The following is a 22305-nucleotide window of genomic DNA, read 5'->3' as shown; positions in this document are numbered from 1 at the left end:
GCTTCATAAAACTGGAAAGGAGGAAGGTGACCCAGCAAATTACAGACCCATTGCTCTATTAAATTGTGATCATAAAATCATAACCAAAGTCTAGAGTAAACTAGATACAAACTAATCCAGTTTAAAGTCATTCACAGACTACATTTTTCTAAACTCAAACTTAACTGGATTTGTAACTCTGTAGATGTAGTGATAGATGTAACGCTGATGAAGGTTCCCTTGCACATCTATTTTGGCTCTGCCCAGTCTTGAATGCTTTTTGGTGCCAGATTTTTACGTGGTTTTCAAACCAATTTAGGAAAAATGTACCACTTGATGGTACACTGGCTATACTTGAATCTTCTACCTCAATTGAATCCTTCTCCTGTTCACAAAAACAGATAATCACAATGGGTATGCTTGCTGCAAAGAAACTCATTCTTTTGCAGTGGCGGTCCCCTTCGGCCCCGTGTTTTAAGAGGTGGCTTAATGAGATGGTGTCTGTGGCGAGGGTGGAACAGATAAGATTTGACAAGGAAAAATGGCACATTTTTGCACGATTTGGCAGCCATTTCTAAAATTCTTTCAACTTAATTGATCTTAATCTTATACCTCCCCTCTGCGTGCACCTCCCCATTTTATTTATTTAATTATTTATTTATTCATTATTGTTATATTTTTTTTCTTAATTTTTTTACCTCCTCATTTATTTTACTTTTCTTTTTTTTTTTTGTCTTCATGCTTACAAGTCCACATATGCTAACTGTAGTAATTGTTTACAGTTGAATCTGTATAAGGATGTTGTGTTCAGTTGTAAAAGCAAAAGTAAAATATTATAAAAATAATACCTAATAATACCTAAATATATGGGTCACATACAGTTTTGATATATGGGTTAAATGCTTAACATGGTGAGTCCAATATATAAAACACTCCATTGTAAGTATATAGTGTATACAAGTATATATGTCACCAAAAAATCCAGTCCTGACATCATACCAACAGAATACCTTTTTCAGTGAGAGTGGAGACTGTGAGCTAAGTCTTCTGTCAGCTGGTTTTCAGAACTCATCATAGTACAGAAACGGCATTAGTGAATATTAAAAATGATCTTCTTATGGCCTCTGAAAGCGGACTGATCTATCTACTTATGTGCTCTGTCCCCCCTAGTCTGTAGTTGTGTACAGGGAACGATATACAAAGTCTGAGCCTGTGAATGACAGACAGTGAGTAGCGGTGTACTTTGTAAGAAACTGAGATAAATAATCTGGGGCCTGGCCACATCAGAGTGATGTGATTTGATGTGAGCTCGCTTGCTAGAAGATGTTAATATTCTGGCCGCAGCATTTTGTACAGTTTGGAGGAATGAAAGAGATGATTTGTCCAAGCTGGTGAACAGGAAGTTACAATAATCTAAACGTGATGACACAAATGCATGAGTTGTCTGCAGTTAAAAGCATTCTGGACTTTTATCAAGTCACAGAAATCTGTCATTATTTCACTTATTTCTGTGATCAAAGGCAGCAATAAGAAAGTGGTGACCCTGTTAAATTTTCAGGTTTCCAACTTTGGTACGTGAGAGGTCTACTGCTCCTCATGAAAACACATGGCCTTTAGGACACGGCATTGCAGCACTGTGCTCTGAAATAAATTCATGTCTATTGCACGCGCCAGACAATAACGGTTTACCGCTGCATCGAGCAAAGCACAGCGCAAGTGCGCCAGCAAGGAGTACTCACTCATGCAAGCGGTAAACTTTTTAATGCAGTTTATGTGCATAAACTGAGAGCCTTTATGTCATTCCTTTCAATGAAAAAAACCCTAAATCATAATGAACAGAATTTTTTTTAAAAAGTGAAGTAAAATTTATTTATATACCACTTTTTAAGACAAGAATCTATTGCAAAGTGCTTTCCAGGGAATTTAAAAATGCATCAGACAAAAGCAACATAATACAGAAGAACATTACCCAAATGCATATCTAAATAGATTAGTTTTCAGCTGTTTTTTAAAAGAAGCCACAGAGTCAATGGTGTGTAGAGGGGGAGGTAAACTGTTCCACAGTTTAAGGCATTAAGGTTTGGAAAGCGTGATCGCCCTTTGTTTTCAAACGGGTCCGTGGAATAGCCAGAAGACCACTATCAGTGGATCCGGTTTGGAGAATAAGGTTGAAGGAGCTTGATGATATGAGTGGGGGCCTCTCCTCAAATATTTTAGCAGGATTGTATGAAGTTTTTTAAAATGATTTATTTAGCAGTTTTAGTACAGCATATAAATACAAAAAATCAACTTAAATTAAAAAAAACTGTTCACATATTAAACAGACAAACATGTTAGATGCCAGACCATGAGCAACTTAAAAAAGAAGAAAAGGAACTGAAACAAAGGTGGTCAGGAGGGGAATAATACCCCTTATGTCAAACCAGTGGTTTATGGCCCTCCTGTCAAATCATTTATGACTTAGGAAGGAAAAAAAGGAAGTTATAAAAGTTAATAGCAGTCATAATTTTTATAAATATCATAAAATTATGATATTTCATAACTCAGTAATAATCAATAATCCAAAAATATGATCATGAAAATATGGCTATGGGATAGGATGAAAAATAGGTTGTTTGTGATAGATTGAGTTTGTTGTCATTTTTAAGCAGAAAAGTTTACTTTTTTTAACGACTGTAACCCCCAGACGCAAGTTTAAACTCCTACCGGACCTGTCAATATAGTCATTTCAGAGAGGCAGGCTCTCACTTCGGCCACTAAGAACCCAGGGAATGTTTTTGATCTGACCAATGAGCTCAATTTACGGCCTGACAAGTGAACCGTGCAAGTTTTTTAAATCAACCAAGACAGCTTTGCAGACTTTACAGACTCTTCAGAAATACACAAGTCCTTACAAGCTGCTCCGCAACTCAGTGTTGGTCCCTTTACCACATTCAGGCATTTTTCCACTTAAAACATCACTATTTCAGATACTTTTTAAGGTACTGCCAAAGAGCCATTTTTACCCCCCGGTACAAAAGACTCTGCATTTGGATCTGATACATCACACCTAAGGAGAGCAGCGGACATGAATGATTGTGAAGAAGCGATAGACATTTGACGGCAGGTCTTAGATAATCTTGAGTTATTGTGTCTGATGGTGAAAAGCACAAAGTTTGGAAGAGGCATACGGGCACTGTGGAAAAAGTAAAGATGTGTAAGTTCTCTAAAACTGTTTTTAAACACTTTTCTAAATATATTATGCTTTTAAAATGTGACACGTGTAATATGATCATTAAAGACCATGATATTTATAACACTTTTATTTGTATGCTTTGGAAGTATGTCAGATTTTTATAAAACATTTATTTGTATGTTAACATCATGTGTAATTTTTATAGAAACCTTGTTCATTGTATGAATGTGCAATCATGTATCTTTGTTAAATAAAAGATTTAATCTTGTATTTGTGTACTTTGTTGTTTTTAAATAAAAGTATTAGTTTCACTTTTTGCAGTTTATGACACTAATTACAATGTACAATGAGAATTTAGCCATGGGAACAAGATACAGATGTGAGGACAAAAGAAACCATGAATGCGTTTTAAAATGACCTGTTAATTCAGAACTGGAAAATATATCATATACAGTACACAAAATAAGTTATATTGACAATGCATATGACAGATCTTTAAGAATATTCATGACATTGTATTATAAAATGAAAACAAAAACAATACAATACTGCATAAAGCAAAATTCTGATTGACCATGATCGGCCAGGTTTACAAAATGCATGCAAAAAGAAAAACACTCTGTATAGATAATTTATAAAAAGAACAAAAAAAGGAGGAGAAAATAAATACGAAAAATAATTTAACTAATATTATACGTGTATCTAGGAAGGAATGTTGTAGTAAAATATTGAATAGTAACAAACACAATATTGAGGGATATATTAAATAATATTATTAAAAATAGTTCTGGACATTTAAGTTATCCTCAGTGTTATACTGATAATGGTCAATAGCTTTAAGAGTTATTTTGTAAATGTCAGACCAAATCTGGCAGAAAGAATTCCTAAGCCATTACTATCTGTAGACTGTAGCAAAAGCCTGATTGATATATATCGTAAGTGAATGGAAATAAAAAACACGCACTGATTGGAATGGTATTAATGTAAAAATTGTCAAGAAGATCATAGAAGGGAGTTCAGAAACAAAATGAAAATAGCTAAAGTTGTGCTGCTGTTAAAACATACACCGCAAATTACAGTCCTGTTTCTCTACTACCACAATTCTCAAAAATCCTAACATAGCTTACTTTCTGGGTGGCTGTAGCTCAGAAGGTCAAGCAGGTCATCTACCGATCGGAAGGTTGGTGGTTCGATCTCCATTGCATCCATTGGAGTATGAGTGTGAATGGTAGTTTGAAAGCACTTCAAAGCATAGAAACGGTGCTCGTGTGAATGGGTGAATGTGGCATGTTGTATAGAGCGCCTCAAGTACTCTGGGAGAGTAGAAAACTGCTATATAAGAATCAGTCCATGTAACACTCACTATGTGTTCAGATCAAGCCGCATTAATTGAATAAACTGCGAGATTACAAACACTAGGGATCATAAACAGTATGCAGGCAGAGTATTACTACATTTGATCCTGAAATAAAACTGAAATAGTATGGGATTAAGGGGATTGTACTGCATTGAGTAAAAAAATTGTTTGCAGCTACAGATTGACCTACGGAGAAACACCCCCAAGGGTTCCGAGAGAGTGAGAGGGAGAATGAGAATCCCAGTCAGACAGACCAAATGGTAAAACATCATGGCAATGGAAACATAATAATGATTATGAGATCTGTTACAGCAAAATCTGTAAGAAGCCATATAGCCCAAAAATCCACCAGGTCAAGATGAAATATGTGCAAGTGTCACAGCACTCAGACCCTTGTTCTGATGAGATGCAGGAGAAGCCAGGCCAGGAGACACCTCACAGTGCCCACAACCTCCAGGTGACACATGACCAGTCATCAGAACATAGGTCAAGTGGCCCCAAGCTTGCAAGAAGGAGGAGTGGCTATTGTTCGACAATGATGTCGATGCCATCTTGGAAGCAACAGCCAAGGGAAAAGCTGACTACCACCTCCAGACAATGAGGCCACTGTTGCAAAAAGCAGTTTCACCCCGGTTCGTATATTCGTCAGGCTTCCAGAAAGAACACCGGGACTCAGTAGTCAATTAACAATACCTTTATTCATACACACTTATTGATTATACCTTCTAGAAGGGAGATGTACAGAACCCCGGACTTTCTCTGCAGATCTCAACCCCTTTGTCTGTTACATGCAGTTTTGTATAAGTGACCCCCCTTCTAATCCCTCTATGAGGTGCCATAAAACTAAGTGCTATGTTTACCTACTTTTACTTGTGTGTGTGCGAGCACGTGAATGCCTACATGTGCGCGTTCCCGCGTGTCTATGTGAGTGCTCGTGAGTGACTGTGTGTGCATAGCTGATATATGCGTGCACGTAAGTGAGTGTGCATATAGGTGTGGGAGTATATCAGTTAAAACACTGTGGGTATATGTCTCTTCCTAGGGGCCATAAATACATAAATCTCCCCTCCAGACCACAGTTATCCAGTTCCAAATCTACTTCTAAGCTCACGACACAATCAGGCCTTTATTATATTGAGGGCAGTGTCAGTGTCTCTATAATAATTCTACATTCTATCTTAACACATTTCTAAACTCTAAAGCAAACTAAACATTCCTACATGTCTAAACTCTAAAATAAGCTAAACATCCCTACAAACCCCCTTTTTTATCTGCCCTACGGCAGATAAAACTAAACTAAATCTTTCACCATAATGTTTTCATACTGTGACTCCCCATTTCCCAAAAGTGGCAACATGGTGTCTGCCTTTGTATCAGATTCTCCCACAGCACGATTGATGAGTCTTACAAGCAAAGCTCTGATACAAGGCACACAACAACACCCACACGTCACTAATATTGCAATAAAAACAGACAAAGAAACCATAATTGACATAATAAAACCTTTCCATTGCCCAAAGACAGAGGTCATCCACTCTTCCAGTGGGTTATCCACTCCTGAATGCTCATGCATTGTGATGGACAACGTCCTCAGGCCTTCCAGCGCTCGGGTCACAGAGCCATCCGGAGCTGTGTTATTTGGAATAAAGGTGCAACACATATCCCCAAACATCGCGCAAATGCCCCCTTTTTCTCCCAACAACATGTCTAACGCCATCCGATTTTGTACTGCCATTAAAGATGTTGGACCCAACTGTTCAGCAAGCCCTTCAACCGCGTCCCTGGTAAGGTTCGCCAGTCTCAGGACATTATAATGCACATAATTAATACGATCCACATTCTTATTTGGAGTTACTAGAAAAAATGCAGAAATTATTGGGAGATTTTCAAATCCTCCAGCAATTTGGTCCGCTAACTTAAATTCATTAGGCACACCCCTAGGCACTCCAATAGCATCTATATACGTTGGTGATCCTATTGTAAGGTCAAACGATCCTGGTGACCGTTTGGCCAACACATGACGTCTCCGCCTGGCTGTCAATTGAGCGGTGCCGGGCTTAGCCAGCCGCACCCCCTTTTCACCTACTAAAACAAGAGGTGCACCTAAACGTACCATGGCACAGAGACCAGAAGTCCCATTAGGAATTCTAACATACAATCTATACCCACCACAATAATAATACAAACCAGCACGTGCCCACAGGCCTATTTCGGTGCCGGTGTCTCTTGATAACTTTCCTCTGGCCAGGTACGTCACAGTGCACCAATCAGCGTTAATCTCCCTGGCCTCATGCTCATGTCTGTCAGGGAAAGATACAGTAAAGTTAAAACACGTGTAGTTGGCTCTTCTTGGCGTGAAGGGACCAAGTACAGTATCATTACCTGTCAAGAGAAAATTGTATATATGTGATCAGCTACATGAAATGTATCCTTTCATTATTTGTGATTAAGCACATGTTTAAATAACCTTTTGCCTAGTAACTTGTGTGATGAACTTATGCAGATACTAACCGCATCCTGTCGTTCTGAACATTTAGATGTAGAGAAGACCAAGCTCAGCTCTTTTACGAGAACATGCAAATGAAGAGAAGGGGAAAAACCCGCTGCTCTTAATGACGTTGTTACCTTTGTACACATACACACACACACACACACACACACACACACACAGGAACATCTTGTATAAATAAAGGACGCGGACAGTCAATAGGCGCAGATCCTGTGTTCATGGCTGCCCTCGCGAGTGAAAGAACTGCAGTGTTTGTGTTTTCTAAACTCAGGAGTCTTGGCTAAAGAAAGAGCGGCAGGGTGATTTAAAGAAATCCCCTGTCATTTAAATTGGTCCTTCGAACCTAGAGATGGAAACATCAGACACGTTTCTGTGACTCCAATAAGGTCTGACTTCTGCATCCTGACGCCGTGGGTAAACCAGCACCGAAGTCTGTCGACAGCCCTCTCCAGGTAGAGGTGAGAGTCCTGGAACGTTGAATTCGGGTCCAGGCCGGTGATTTAGTACTGGTCCACGACGTTGGGATCCAGATGACCTGAACAACCAGCAAAAGACGACTGAGGGTGAGAAAACACTTTTTGGTTTTAAACCGCCGGAAGGGTTTAGAAGAATACGCGTAAAATAGGTTAGAAGTAGCCGGAATTACTTCGGAAAAACACGTGAAATAGGTTGAGTTCGCCGGAAGGAACTAAGTTTAGATTGGTTCTAGAGGTAGCCGTCAAATACCTCGTGACAAATAAGGTTTAAGTTCGCCACAAGGAACTGTGTTTAGACAGGTTTCAGAAGTAGCCGGAATTACTTCGTGACAAATTAGCGCGCAAATGTCTATCTGTGTGTATGTATATGTGTTTTATGTGTATGTGTTTTGGAAGTAAGTTGATTTTACAGCACAATACGCTGCTGAACTACTTCCATTGTTTGTTTTTTATTGTTTTCTTTGTGTATCCTGCAAAAAGCTCAAGTACTGGTGACGAAGGGAAAAGGTTGGGCTTTGTCTCATAAAACTGACACCGCTCCAGGCCCGGAGTAGGAGGCCGTGTCAGCAACCACCCCCGAGTCTAGTACCAGAGAAAGCTTTGCAGTTCTGTGATAATGGGGAATCAGCCCACAAAACTCACTGCTGACGAGCAGTGGCTAGAAAAGAAATGTCCAGGCGCCGGACAAATCAGTGCTTGTAGATGAAGAATTCCTAAGACAACAAAATGTCCCACTATACATTCACCCATATCAGGAGGAACATAATAATCCCTCATCAAGTATAAAATTAGAGATCAAAGTAGAAGTTTAAAAAGAGTTGGATACAGACCCAACTGAATATATATAAATACAAGAGGAATGAAGTGGAATAAACAAAAGGTTAAATTAAGGTTAACTTAAATTAAATTAGAGCTTATCGCTACTATATTCAAACTAATAATAGGAAGCATAGCAACCTGTAAATTGGTATTACCAAATGATACAAAATTGGGTAGACAACCATACCCAGAATGAATAGAATGAATGAAAGCAGATAATTCACACGAAACCATTTTAAATAAAAAAGAGAAATGCATAAGGTATATTAAGGCTGTGTCATTGTTCAGCCAAAGAAAGAGTGTGAAAAAGCAGATGTCTCCAGCTTGGGAAGGTGTGAAGCTGCAGGTTCACACAGACCCGTGATGGATACATAATAAAATATAAACTAATATACTATTGTATATTAGTAGTAAAGTAGTGAAGTAGTGTATATACTATTGCTGTTATAAAAAAGGAAGAACAAAACAATAATAACATTAATAATGACATAATATTAATAATAAGAGGCACCTCAGTCAGTTATGATGTGAGGTGGATAATTGTTAGAAGTAGTCTGATTCAAGCTTAAGGTTTGCTCAAACTCAGTACAATGATATATGAGATGAAGAGCAATCCTATACTAACAACTAATAAGTCAAGCCCTGAATACAACAGCTAAAGCTACAGGTTTGAGACAACACAACAGTGCACTGACTGCTGATTCTATTTTTAGACGGTGTGTGTGTGAGAATGCAAATGAGGAGCGGTGACGCGCATGCAGAGTGTTGCTTTCGGCGTAGAGTCTTATTGAGCTTTTAAACTATTGTTTGCAAATATTGCTAAATGCCTGTGACTGAGATGCTGGTTTTGCTCACTACAATAGTATAAATAGAGTGTGAATTCATTACTGTGGATGTACAGTAATTGACTGAATTTTGATAGATGTATATATCTTGAGCCATAAAGGCTGGTGTGTTTTATTTTTTAGTTATGTGTGTGTGGTGAGAAGCTGTGAGGATGATGAGAGGTTTCAGTTTTTTCTTTTCTTTTTACTTGCTCTTTCTGATTATGAAAGGCATGTTTTAAATTCTCGTATGAAAGTGTATTTTAAGTGATTTTAACCGTGTGAATGCTGTCAGTATTTGATTTGAGTGACTGTGTGATTTGTCTGAGTAAGTGAAAAGGGGGGAGTTTGAAAGAAAAGGCAGTGTGTGAGACGATTACTGAATGACAAAAGAGGTTAGAATGTTTAAAAGTGTGAATGAAATAAAGGTGTATTGTTTTTAGATTAAGATTTAGTAGAATTAAAGAGGGTCTGTAGATTATAAATACAAAGAAAAAACAAAAGAGTTAGATTAGTTTGAAGAAACAGGAAATATGGCTCTGTGTGCCTGCTGTGTGAGAGGAAGTGGTGGCTGTGAGAGGAACTTTGCATGCCCATAAAAGGGAAACTCACTGTGACAAGTGTGCACCCAGAGAAGAGAGACAGACGAGTTAAACTCTTGGTAGATGAAGCAAATGGAGGTTTTAAGAAAAAGTGATAAAAGGATATTAATTAAATGTTCTAGTGTGCCAATACAGGTGGGCTTCTCTCAACATTGAACCTTGAGTAACCGGCAGAAAGTATAGAGGAACAATTGGGAAAAACAGGCCACATTTGGCTGAAATTCTACAGCTTCACCTGTCACTTTGTCCCTAAACTGAGAAGAAGTTCAAAGGACAGTTAATCGCCTGATGAAGACCGACAGAACATCGTGGACTTGAATACAGCAGGCAAACGACAGTGCCACTGATCCATTAACACTGATGACGACTGACGACACCAGCAGCAGCATGTAAGAGTAATGCAACATGTACTGTGAAAATACAGGCTGGGCAGTTGAACAGTGGGATAAAGAATTGTGGAAAAACACTGGACATTGAGTGTCATATTTGCCATGCTTGGAGTAATTTTGGAAGAGAAGACTGGAGAAGAAAAAGAGAAGGAACAAACTGTGTTTGCTGGAGCTTTGAAGCCCGAACAGGACAATGTGAATGAAAAAGGGACCAGTGTCAGGTGAATGTGGACGAGTAAGACTGCGAGAATATAGGATATAATTGGATTGGAAAAATTGAAGCGGGAACTCATGGTTGTTTAGTGATGTCCACCATATCACGTTTAAAAGAGGTAAACACAAATAGACCACACACATACACAAATTGTTACATGTGAAAGTATTTTTGAAATGAATTAGAAGTGAGATAGTTTGAATTTAGAACTCAGTGATAAGATGCATGAATTAAACCTTATTGTAACAAATACTTGCAATGAAGAAAGCAGCTTACACTCCATTAATATGAACACAAAGCCTTGGTGCCATAGGCAATTTGTTTTTGTTTTTGTTTGTTTGTTTTGTAAGTTTGGAAAACAAATTTGTGATCATACTTGTGGATCACAGTGACATATAATGATTAGGCACATGATTTAACAATGACGAGTTTTAGAGCTGTAAGCAATGCAAAGTTTTTCCTTAACTTAAAAGTTTGAAATATGTAAGATGTATGAATTCTGTGAAAAGATGTGGGCGGGCAGCTGCGCACGCCACACAATCTGAAACCTTCTGTTCCCTAGCATTTTGGATAAGCCAGTCTAGCCATAAATTGCTTTCACGATAGCCAGTAGCCATTGAAATGAGCTGTTTAGGTTTTAGTCTTGTATAATCTACCTCGATTATTTGTGGGCCCGATTCAGAAAGTGGCAATGGCGGGGGAGGTGTTGATACAGTTATTTCAGCCACACCGTGTGCAAAATCTCTAAAATTAATTTTAACCAAACCGTATGGATCCTTCCCTGAGACATCTGCCCCTATAAATAAATACACCACAGATCGGGCGGGCCACACGGTGTCATACCAACGATTCAGTGAGAGGGTCAACGGGTTCTGCCCAGCTGAGAAGTCCCGCTGAAACCCAAGCTTCTGCCACGTGGTGTCCTTGTAGGGGCGCCACGTGCCAGAATACTCCACTATGGTAGACCAGTAGTCACACGGGCCCTTCCAATAAGTGTGATAGGGGTAGCCAAGCTTCTGATTATTACACTCTATACCTACCATTGGATTATAACCTATCCAGACATCATATCCCCGCCATGAACTGTTTAAGCCTTTACATTTAATGACAGCACAAAGGTCGAATGTATACGAGGTAGTGGACCCTTTAACGTAGTCCAACTCTATACCGCCATAATAATCCAAACACTCATCTGATTTACCTGTTTCACTGCGTTTGGTTCGCTTCGCCGTGGCCTGTGATGGTGGAGTCGCCAGAGTGGATTCGGGTCTGTCTCTGGGCAATTCACTTAAAAGAAAAATCACAGTTACAATAACAACAGCCATCACTCCTAACACTACCATTTCTTTCCAATTTCCCCATAACCCCATCTTGTTTTTTGTTTTTTTATCTTATCCCTTTTTATCCAATATAGTTTTCACTTTTCACTTATTTTATAAAACCACCTTTATCTTCTGGATTGTGCGATCCTCTGTCGCTCTTCTTTCTTCGACTTCCGGGGTAGACTACCCTTCAGTCGTTGCATGGATCAGGGATTTATTCTGTCCCTGGGCTGGGATCCATGTGAGGGGTCTCAGCCGAGTTCCCCCTCTTTTCTTTTGCCAAGAGCCTCTCCGACCGCTTAGGCTCTTCAGCTACAGCACACTGGCTCCAGTGGTACCAGGTTTCACCTTTCCCCTTCAGCTGAACTGCGTGTGAGGTCCTGGTCCCCACCTCAAACGGACCTGTCCACCTGGGCTCGTTCCACTTCCGTTTATAAACCTTCAGCCACACCCACTTCACCTCTGGCACCGTCTGCTCCTGTCCTTAGCCCGCAGTCACCTGTGATGTAAAACTTAAGACAAGAGCTTTTAGTGCTTTAAACTGCTTTAAATGTTCAAATGTGGGCATTTCTTGTCTAAAGGCTGGTATCCCTGCAGTGGGTCCAGGAAATTGTCTCCCGGTGAACAGCTCATAAGGAGTGAACCCGGTAGACTGATTTACTGAGCATCTAATGCTCATGAGGGCTATTGGTAACGCCTCAACCCAATCCATTTTGGTCTGTGCACAGATCTTAGCCAATTTATTTTTTAAGTTTTGATTCATTCGCTCAACCTTACCTTGAGACTGTGGGTGATAAACGGTCCCAAACCTGTGTTGCAACCCTAGCATGGATTCCACTTCCTGCAAATGTTTATTCTTAAAATGTGTCCCATTATCTGATCTAATTCTCTCTGGGAATCCATGCCAGGGAATGTAATGATTTATCAAACACTAAATGACTGTTGTGCTGTCTTCTCTCCGGGCTGGCCACGCCTCTGGCCACCCTGTCAAACTATCCACACATACCAGCAGGTATCTGAAGCCCCTCGCTGGTGTCACCATGTCTGTGTAATCAATCACCATTTCCTGCCCCGGCCTCTGGACCAGGGGAAACTTACCCATCTCTGGTTTCACTGTGGGTTTAGGATTGTGTTGGCCACAGATAAGGCAGGTTCGCACATGCTCCCTCAACATGTCCTTCAGGAATGGGTGCCACCAATGACAGAGATTCCTCTCCATCTGGGCCACACCCACATGCCCAAGGCCATGAGCTTCTCTGATCTTTTTCTCTGCCATATCTGCCGTCAACACTGGTCTTCCATCTGGCCCCTCCAAATGTTGCTTACCTTTATGGCTCCTCTCTCCTTCCAGAGTGACTTTTCTTCTGGAGAGGCCTTCTCCTGTTCTTTTATGATCTCTTCGCGCCCTGCCAGCCCTGGATTTTCTTCCCAATCTATTCCCATACTTACCATTTGTCTGATCCCTGTGTAACCAACCACCTTTTTGGCTGCTTCATCTGCTGCTCGATTACCTCGAGCAACCCAGGTGGCCGAATCGTCGTGTCCCTTGCACTTTATTATTGCCACCTCCAGGGGTCCTTCCAGCGCCTCTTCCAGTGCCCTCATTTCCTTCTCATGTTTGATTGGTTGTTGATTGGTAGTGAGGAATCCAGCTCTCTTCCACTGACCCAGCTCCACATGTGCGGCTCCAAAGGCATAGGCTGAATCGGTGTAAATGTTTATCTTCTTTCCTTGAGCATATTTAAGGGCTTCAATCAGTGCAATCACCTCTGCTCTCTGCGCTGACTGCTGCCCTTCCAACTTTGCTGCTTTGATCACCTCCAGCTGCTCCCCTCTCTTACTTACCACTGCATAGCCTGCCTTGAGCCCCTCCTTCTCGTCCCTAAAGCAGCAGCCATCTGTGAAGAGATCCTCTGCTCCTTCCATGGCTTCCGCTTTGAGATCTGGTCTTGTCTTGTCTTCTTTCCAGACCGCCTGAGCGCAGTCGTGCGGTTCCCCTGACCCCATTTGGTCTGCCATGTTAATCCCTTCAAGTGTAAGAGTCAAATTTGGGGCCTCCAGCACTTTGCTGAGCCTCTGTTGTCTAAGTGGGGTCATGGTGAAGGCCTGTGAGTTAACATAAGCCACCACACTGTGTGTTGTTAAAACTCTCAGTGGGTGTCCTCTAACTATATGTGCTACTTTCTGGATGGCCTTTGCCACTCCAGCTACATGCTGAGTGCATGTAGGGTGCCTTTTCTCCATGTTGTCTAAGCATACACTGATGTACATCAAAAGCTGTCTACCTCCCCCTTTTTTCTGAAACAAAATGCCATTCACCACCCCTTTTGTTTCAGAAACATCTAAGAAGAAGTCCCTGTTGTAATCTGGCACAGCTAAATCTACTGCTCGAGAAAGATCCTGTTTCAGAGAAATAAAGCATTGTTCAGCTTCAGTAGTCCAGTTCAACTTAGCAGTCAGGTCTCTCATTCCATGCTGCTTCACCAAGTCACGCAAAGGATTAGTGCGGCCCACATAGTCTGGAATGTACTGCCGGCTGTAGCCTGTGAGACCTAAAAAGGAAAGCATCTCTTTCACAGTCTCCGGCCGCGGGTGGGAGAGAATGGCACTTCTATGAGCAGCCATCATCCCCACCATATGCTGTTTCACCTCTCTCCCTAAAAAAGTCACCTGTGGTCTTACCAACTGTAATTTGTCTTTACTCACTTTAAAGCCCGCCTCTGCCAGTCTCCTGAGCACGGTCATGGTGGCCTGAAAGCAAGCGTCTGCCGTGGGAGCGGCAATCAGGAGGTCATCAACATATTGAACCAGAGTGCAGCCAGCCAGCATCACACACGGTTCCAACGTCTGCTTCAACACCTGGTTAAAAATCCCCGGTGACAGAGCAAATCCCTGTGGCAACCGAGTATACCTTAACTGTTGACCCCTGTAAGAGAAAGAAAACACATCACGCAGAGAGTGGTGCAAAGGTAAACAAAAGAAGGCATTTGCCAGGTCAATGCATGTAAACCAACGCTGATCTGGGGAGAGATTTGTCAATGCAGTAAATGGATTAGGAACTGGCACAGTTTTAGTTTTCAAAATAGCATTAATGGCCCGCAGATCATGAGCCATATGATATTTACCTGTGCCATGCTTTTCCACTGGCAAAATAGGCGTGTTCCATTGAGACGTGGAAGGCTCCAACACCCCCACCTTTAACAGCCCTTCAGTAGTCTCTGCAATGCCTTCCTCTGCCTGTGGTGAATGTCGGTACTGCGGACGCCATATTGGAATGTCAGATTTAAGTTCAAAGGTCACAGGCAAACAGGTGGTTAAGCCAACATCCGCAGGCCCCTGTGACCACAGTGTGTGAGGCAACTGTGAGAGGCCTTTAACGGCCTCTGGATGATCTGTCAGTTCCCTGCCATGTGTCCTACGAATGTGACGATGTTCCAACATAGTGTCATCTGTGTGTGATGTTGAAATTCTATATGTTTTAGTACTTGGGGAGAAGGAAACATCAGGAATCTGTGTGAGTTGCCAATCAATTGCTCGTGAAGCCACACGCATCATGGGACCCAAGTCCTTCGCTTGATGTCCAGAATGAACCGCTAGAGACACATGAGGCACAGATTCATCACCCATTCGGAACCAGCTCTTTTGTTCCTCCGACAAATGGACCAGGGCTGCTACCCCCTGCGGTCCAACATAAATATCTCTGGTAGAGACCTGCCATGCCTTCCCCTCCAGGAATTCATGGAACAGATCTTCATACCACTCAGTGTTTTCGCGATCATAAAAGAGTGTCACGTGGTATGGGTCAATGGGTGGAGCATACACGTCGAGGGCCATGATCCAGGGCCGCCAGAGTTGGAAGTGTGCCAGGATGCCGTTAGAGGTCGTCAGCCGGGCCCAGTAGATTTCTGCTGTACGATCAATGTCCTCAGACAGCAGCCACTGTCCTCTCGTACCTGTGGCCACACATGGAAGCTGTGTGCCATCCTTCAGAGTCACTGTTAAACCATCAGGCCCACACATGATCACAGCTCCCAATTTGATGAGCAGGTCTCGCCCCATCAAGTTCACAGGCACCTGCGCTGAAATGACATATGGATGAGCCACTGCTTGCTTTCCAATTTCAGTCTTTAAAGGAACAGTCACTGGCAATGTCATTGAAACCCCAGAGAAGCCGACCACGCTGACCTCGTCCCCAGATAATTTAGTGTTATCAGGAACTTCTTGGATGGTTGAATAAGTAGCTCCCGTATCAACAAGGAACGGCAGAGTCAGTCCATTCACCGTCAGTGAGAGTAAGGGGTCTGCCTTTCCCCCCTCTCCTCGGCCTCCCTGTGGGGTGTGTCACTGCTGCCAGTCCTGGCTGTTCCAGCCGGCCTCCCAGGTCGGCACTTGAGGTCTTGGTCCAGGGATCATGTGTGGGTTTGGAGCCTGGTAGTATGGACCACCCCTTCCTGCTTGAGGCGGGCCCATTTGCTGTTGAATTTGTGGCTGCTGTGGACAATTTCTGGCCCAGTGCCCAGGCTGAGAACAATTCCAACAAACATCTCTAAACCCACGACCCGCTCCAGGCACACCCCTTCCATAGCCCAAGGCGCCCCTCACACCCACCGGGCCACCACGGCCTCTAGCCCTACCCCTACCGGGCCACACATTACCTCCCCAGCTGGCCATGGGTGGACTCTGCAAACCATCATAATGTGTCCAGGGATTCATTGGATAAACATTTGGATTAAATTCAGGCCTTTTAGGCTCAGGAGGGCAGTCTTGAGCTACCATCACCTTTGATAAATCAGTTAATTTGTTCTCTTTTTTCTTTTCACTTACCTTCTGTTTCGCTTCTCCCAAGTTCAGCTTAAGCAATTGTCCCTGAATCTCCTCCAACTCCCCTTTTTTCTTATCTTCACCTTGCTTGTACAGTGGCTTGCAAAAGTATTCGGCCCCCTTGAACTTTCCCACATTTTGTCACATTACAGCCACAAACATGAATCAGTTTTATTGGAATTCCAGGTGAAAGACCAATACAAAGTGGTGTACACGTGAGAAGTGGAACAAAAATCATACATGATTCCAAACATTTTTTACAAATAAATAACTGCAAAGTGGGGTGTGCGTAATTATTCAGCCCCCTGAGTCAATACTTTGTAGAACCACCTTTTGCTGCAATTACAGCTGCCAGTCTTTTAGGGTATGTCTCTACCAGCTTTGCACATCTAGAGACTGAAATCCTTGCCCATTCTTCTTTGCAAAACAGCTCCAGCTCAGTCAGATTAGATGGACAGCGTTTGTGAACAGCAGTTTTCAGATCTTGCCGCAGATTCTCGATTGGATTTAGACACCAGACTGGTCAGGGAAAAAGTTATTGAGAAATTTAAAGCAGGCTTAGGCTACAAAAAGATTTCCCAAGCCTTGAACATCCCACGGAGCACTGTTCAAGCCATCATTCAGAAATGGAAGGAGTATGGCACAACTGTAAACCTACCAAGACAAGGCCGTCCACCTAAACTCACAGGCCGAACAAGGAGAGCGCTGATCAGAAATGCAGCCAAGAGGCCCATGGTGACTCTGGACAAGCTGCAGAGATCTACAGCTCAGGTGGGGGAATCTGTCCATAGGACAACTATTAGTCGTGCACTGCACAAAGTTGGCCTTTATGGAAGAGTGGCAAGAAGAAAGCCGTTGTTAACAGAAAACCATAAGAAGTCCCGTTTGCAGTTTGCCACAAGCCATGTGGGGGACACAGCAAACATGTGGAAGAAGGTGCTCTGGTCAGATGAGACCAAAATGGAACTTTTTGGCCAAAATGCAAAACACTATGTGTGGCGGAAAACTAACACTGCACATCACTCTGAACACACCATCCCCACTGTCAAATATGGTGGTGGCAGCATCATGCTCTGGGGGTGCTTCTCTTCAGCAGGGACAGGGAAGCTGGTCAGAGTTGATGGGAAGATGGATGGAGCCAAATACAGGGCAATCTTGGAAGAAAAACTCTTGGAGTCTGCAAAAGACTTGAAACTGGGGCGGAGGTTCACCTTCCAGCAGGACAACGACCCTAAACATAAAGCCAGGGCAACAATGGAACGGTTTAAAACAAAACATATCCATGTGTTAGAATGGCCCAGTCAAAGTCCAGATCTAAATCCAATCGAGAATCTGTGGCAAGATCTGAAAACTGCTGTTCACAAACGCTGTCCATCTAATCTGACTGAGCTGGAGCTGTTTTGCAAAGAAGAATGGGCAAGGATTTCAGTCTCTACATGTGCAAAGCTGGTAGAGACATACCCTAAAAGACTGGCAGCTGTAACTGCAGCAAAAGGTGGTTCTACAAAGTGTTGACTCAGGGGGCTGAATAATTACGCACACCCCACTTTGCAGTTATTTATTTGTAAAAAATGTTTGGAATCATGTATGATTTTCGTTCCACTTCTCACGTGTACACCACTTTGTGTTGGTCTTTCACCTGGAATTCCAATAAAATTGATTCATATTTGTGGCTGTAATGTGACAAAATGTGGAAAAGTTCAAGGGGGCCGAATACTTTTGCAAGCCACTGTATTTATCCAAATAATGCACCAAATGTCTCTCCCAGCGATGTGCGTCTGCTCCTTCTAAATCAGGGATATCTAAAATTTTTTCTCTTACCTGTTCTGGTATCCCTTCTAATACTGCCTTTCTAAACCACACCTGGTGAAGACCACGTGCAGAAGGATTGTAACCTGTGTTCTGCATCCACTTCTCTTTCACCTGCTCTTCATAATCTCTAGGGTTTTGATCAGGCTTCCATTGCAACTTTGTAATGGCAGCCGCATTTGGGGTTGGATATTGTTGATGCACAGCATTCCCAATCTGCTCCTGCACTCTAAAAAAAGGTGTAGAGTCTGGTCTAGTGATGACAGCTGCCAGTACCTGGATTTCCTCCAGCGCAGTGACTGTCATACACCGGCCAGCTATGGCTCGAAAATCCCCCAGGGCGAGCTGTGTGCCTGATGTCACTTTATCAAGTTGTCTCAGCCAACCCGCCCCTCCATCAATGATGGGTGGGAGCATCTGCACTAGGGCTGTAACATCCCCTACTCCATATGGTTTATATCTTCTCTCACCCCCTGCTGTGGCCACCAGGGGCATTTCTAATGCATAATTGGAATGTCCCATGACCCCCTTCTGGGGGTTTTCCTTTACTTTCATTTGACTTCTTCTCACCATCGAATGTTCTCCACGCTCTCCTCCACTTTGAAGCCATTGCTCCTCCATCTCCTCTTGCTCTTTTCTAGATCCAAACGCGTGGCGTCTTCTTGAGTCATCTTCATCCCCTCCTGGACTCTGAATCACACTACATTCATCTATATCCTCTTCCAGAGTGCCCTGTATCCATCCGTCCCAGGAGTCAACACCTCTTACCTTAGGTAAGTGCACCTTAAGATGCACCTTTTTTTTCACATCCAAAGGCGGGTCTGCTTTCCCTTCAGCTACTCCTTTTTGCTTCTTAAATTTTTCAGTCAATTCTTCTTCTTCGAGTCGCTTGCAAAGCATCTCCACCAATCTCTCTGCCTCTCCGGCTGATAGTTCCGGAGGAGACCTAGCTGTCGCTCCTGCTGCACTGGACCGTTCTTCTTCTCCTTCCTCGTCCTCCTCCTCTTTATGATCCACATGGGTCTGGACCTGAGTAGCAGGTGGCACTATCTTTTCAGGTCCCATTGTTATCATTTGTTGCTGCGGCCTTGGGCGGTGCTGCTCCTCATACTCACACTCAGCCTGCCCTCCAGTTAGTCGCAGCACCACACCATCTTCATTCTCCATGCTGCCATCCTTAATGCTCAACATAGGATAATTACCAAAATATGGAGGAGGACATACTGAAAAAAGAGGAGCTGTGGGCTGGGGGTGTGGAAGACAATCAGGTCTCAACTTACCTTCCTCTTCCACAGGTTCCCTCATCCAGTGCTCCAATCCTTGGCAGCTGATTCCCCATGCAGCCAGCCTGGCTCGTTTCTCCTCCTTTATTCGGTCCTTAACTCCCCTCTTCTCCAAGATATTTGCTCCATCCAACTCTTTCCTGAGTTTCTCCTCCTTCTCCTCAGATGCCTTGGCCGCTTCCAACAAAACCTTTGCAAGAGAGCATCGCATGTCACCTTTTATTCCAGCTATATCACATACACTCATTATTTCCTTCCCCATTTCCAGTATTTTACCATTCTTACCTGTTAGATGTCCTGTCATGGTGATCTTCAATGCTTCCCCTAATTTCTCTTTTTGCTTCTCAACAGTTTTCCATTGCATTTCTCCCTCCGTTGGACTCCTCACTCCTTCTCTAATAATCTCCTGTTGTTCAGTCATTATTTTAACTCACCTGAAATTCCCTTTACTTACCACCAGATGTCGCTGTAGTTTTCCTCGGAACCCTCCGAGCTACTCCTTGGTACTCCTCCTCCGTCCCACAAATGAGTCCGCCCCCTGAGGCTGGCTATCGCACACCTCCTACTTCTCGCAGTCCCCTTCACAACTCACTGCGGGACACTTCCTCCTCTGCTGATCCAGGACAACGCCCCAGTCAGCACCAAGAGCGGGTGCCGTCTGCTCACACCTCACAAAACTAGGACAATTAGGCTCACAATCGTCAGATCACGCCACATTTGCCTCGCGAATTATTCAAACTGCGCCACGGACTGGATACCGCAGTTTCTCTTCCCCAGAAAAAATAAAACCAAATTCAACCCCCCAATTGACTTCACTGTTTGCAATAATTCGCGACACGGCCTCCTGCTGCGATTTCTGCACACCACAAACACACACTTTTAGACACAAATTCTTTTTGTTACTATAATTGATTCCCGTACTTCAACGAGACGCCGACTCTAACGGCGCTTTCCACACACACAACGCAATTTACTAACGCTGCAGTCAGTGGGGTGAGCCAAGCCGTCGTGCTTTCACTAACGAAGCAACTTGCCCCCCACTCTCATGCAGGTTATCAACCGCGACTAGGATCCAACACCTAGCTTTAGTTATTTAAGGCGTCCCCGGTCCCCTAGGTAACCACCCTGGAATCTCCTGTCCCACAGGTCCTATCCCCGCGTCCGAGAATAGGTGGGGCAACCAAGCCCGGAACACACACAGCCCTAAGCTGGCGACGAGGCCTTCCAGCCCCGCTTTCTAACTAATAGTAACACACGTTTCCTGCTTTAACGCACGGAGGACGGATCACACACTGCCACTTTTTCCTAATAACTAAGACGGATCACACACCGCCACGGATGAAACACCGATTCTATTAATCCGTAACAAACATCTCCTGCTTTTTCTTACGGGGCGCTAAACATCAACCTGAAGTTCTTAACAAAAGTCTCTTGCTTTAGTCGCTCAACAGTACGCTAAACATCAACCTGGGTTCTTAGCAAAAGTCTCTTGCTTTAACGCACTGAGGCGGACCCTAGCCGCCTTTTTCTACTGAGTGAATTTACACTGGGATACGCTCAACTTAGCGAACAGATAATTTAGACTTTATTCAATATGCACATTTCGAAAATAAACAGGTGGTGCTTACCTTATAAATGATTGAGCCGGCTCTCTGTTCGCCTCGTTTTCACGATCTCAGCTCTGCCAATTCGTCCTCTCTGGGCCTCGAGCGAATCCCAGGGTTTCGGCACCAAAACTGTTGCAAAAAGCAGTTTCACCCCGGTTCGTATATTCGTCAGGCTTCCAGAAAGAACACCGGGACTCAGTAGTCAATTAACAATACCTTTATTCATACACACTTATTGATTATACCTTCTAGAAGGGAGATGTACAGAACCCCGGACTTTCTCTGCAGATCTCAACCCCTTTGTCTGTTACATGCAGTTTTGTATAAGTGACCCCCCTTCTAATCCCTCTACGAGGTGCCATAAAACTAAGTGCTATGTTTACCTACTTTTACTTGTGTGTGTGCGAGCACGTGAATGCCTACATGTGCGCGTTCCCGCGTGTCTATGTGAGTGCTCGTGAGTGACTGTGTGTGCATAGCTGATATATGCGTGCACGTAAGTGAGTGTGCATATAGGTGTGGGAGTATATCAGTTAAAACACTGTGGGTATATGTCTCTTCCTAGGGGCCATAAATACCATCTCCCCTCCAGACCACAGTTATCCAGTTCCAAATCTACTTCTAAGCTCACGACACAATCAGGCCTTTATTATATTGAGGGCAGTGTCAGTGTCTCTACAATAATTCTACATTCTATCTTAACACATTTCTAAACTCTAAAGCAAACTAAACATTCCTACATGTCTAAACTCTAAAATAAGCTAAACATCCCTACACCACCATCATCAACAGCCTAGCAGCTGAGCAGTTTAACTGCTGGAGATGAGTGTAGCAAAATCTTACACGAAGAACAACCAAGCAAAAAGCACCCCTGCTCAGAAAGGACCCCTCGTAGAGTAGCGTGGCGTCCTCTGGAAGAAGCTGCTAACCTTGAGAAGGGCTGAGGAGTATAGGAGGCAGAGGAAGGAGAGGGCCAGAAAGCTAGCTGCCTTTCTAGAAAATCTATTTGGATTTATGAAACAGCTGCTGGGACAGAAGCAAAATGGGCAGCTCACTTGCTCCAAAACAGAGTAGACCATCATCTCATAAACAACTATGGAGATAAATTCAGGGAGCCTT

At 43.1% G+C, this 22305-nt stretch overlaps 2 protein-coding genes across 4 annotated transcripts in view; one reads left to right on the top strand and one right to left on the bottom strand.

Annotated features, from left to right (window-relative positions):
- The window catches only part of rragd (ras-related GTP binding D), a 63571-nt gene that overhangs the window by 26496 nt on the left and 14770 nt on the right, over positions 1 to 22305 (top strand). The gene's annotated exons all lie outside the window — the stretch shown is intronic.
- LOC109196016 (uncharacterized) lies at positions 10852 to 21772 on the bottom strand. 2 transcript variants are annotated; one of them, XM_025901083.1, is made up of 5 exons: positions 19865 to 21772; positions 19577 to 19769; positions 14792 to 14921; positions 11790 to 14592; positions 10852 to 11631 (listed from the first exon to the last, which is right to left on the bottom strand). In XM_025901083.1, the coding sequence occupies exons 3-4, from the start codon at positions 14830 to 14832 to the stop codon at positions 12951 to 12953; spliced, it is 1683 nt and encodes a 560-aa protein (XP_025756868.1). In that variant the 5' UTR covers positions 14833 to 14921; positions 19577 to 19769; positions 19865 to 21772; the 3' UTR covers positions 10852 to 11631; positions 11790 to 12950. The 2 variants fall into 2 exon arrangements, with proteins under 2 accessions (XP_025756868.1, XP_025756869.1); XM_025901084.1 differs by lacking the exons at positions 19577 to 19769; positions 19865 to 21772 and having other exon boundaries at positions 14792 to 16573.

This window comes from Oreochromis niloticus, linkage group LG19 (assembly GCF_001858045.2).
Source record: "Oreochromis niloticus isolate F11D_XX linkage group LG19, O_niloticus_UMD_NMBU, whole genome shotgun sequence".
NCBI lineage: Eukaryota > Metazoa > Chordata > Actinopteri > Cichliformes > Cichlidae > Oreochromis > Oreochromis niloticus.
The sequence above is the reverse complement of the archived record's forward strand: the minus strand, read 5'-3'. Positions and strand labels throughout refer to the sequence as shown.

Coding starts and splice junctions, on each gene's coding strand:
- LOC109196016 (XM_025901083.1), bottom strand. CDS start 14,832: ATGGAACACGCCTATTTTGCCAGTGGAAAAGCATGGCACAG. Junction 14,593..14,791: donor AGTGGAAAAGCATGGCACAG/GTAAATATCATA, acceptor TTTCTCTTACAG/GGGTCAACAGTTAAGGTATA.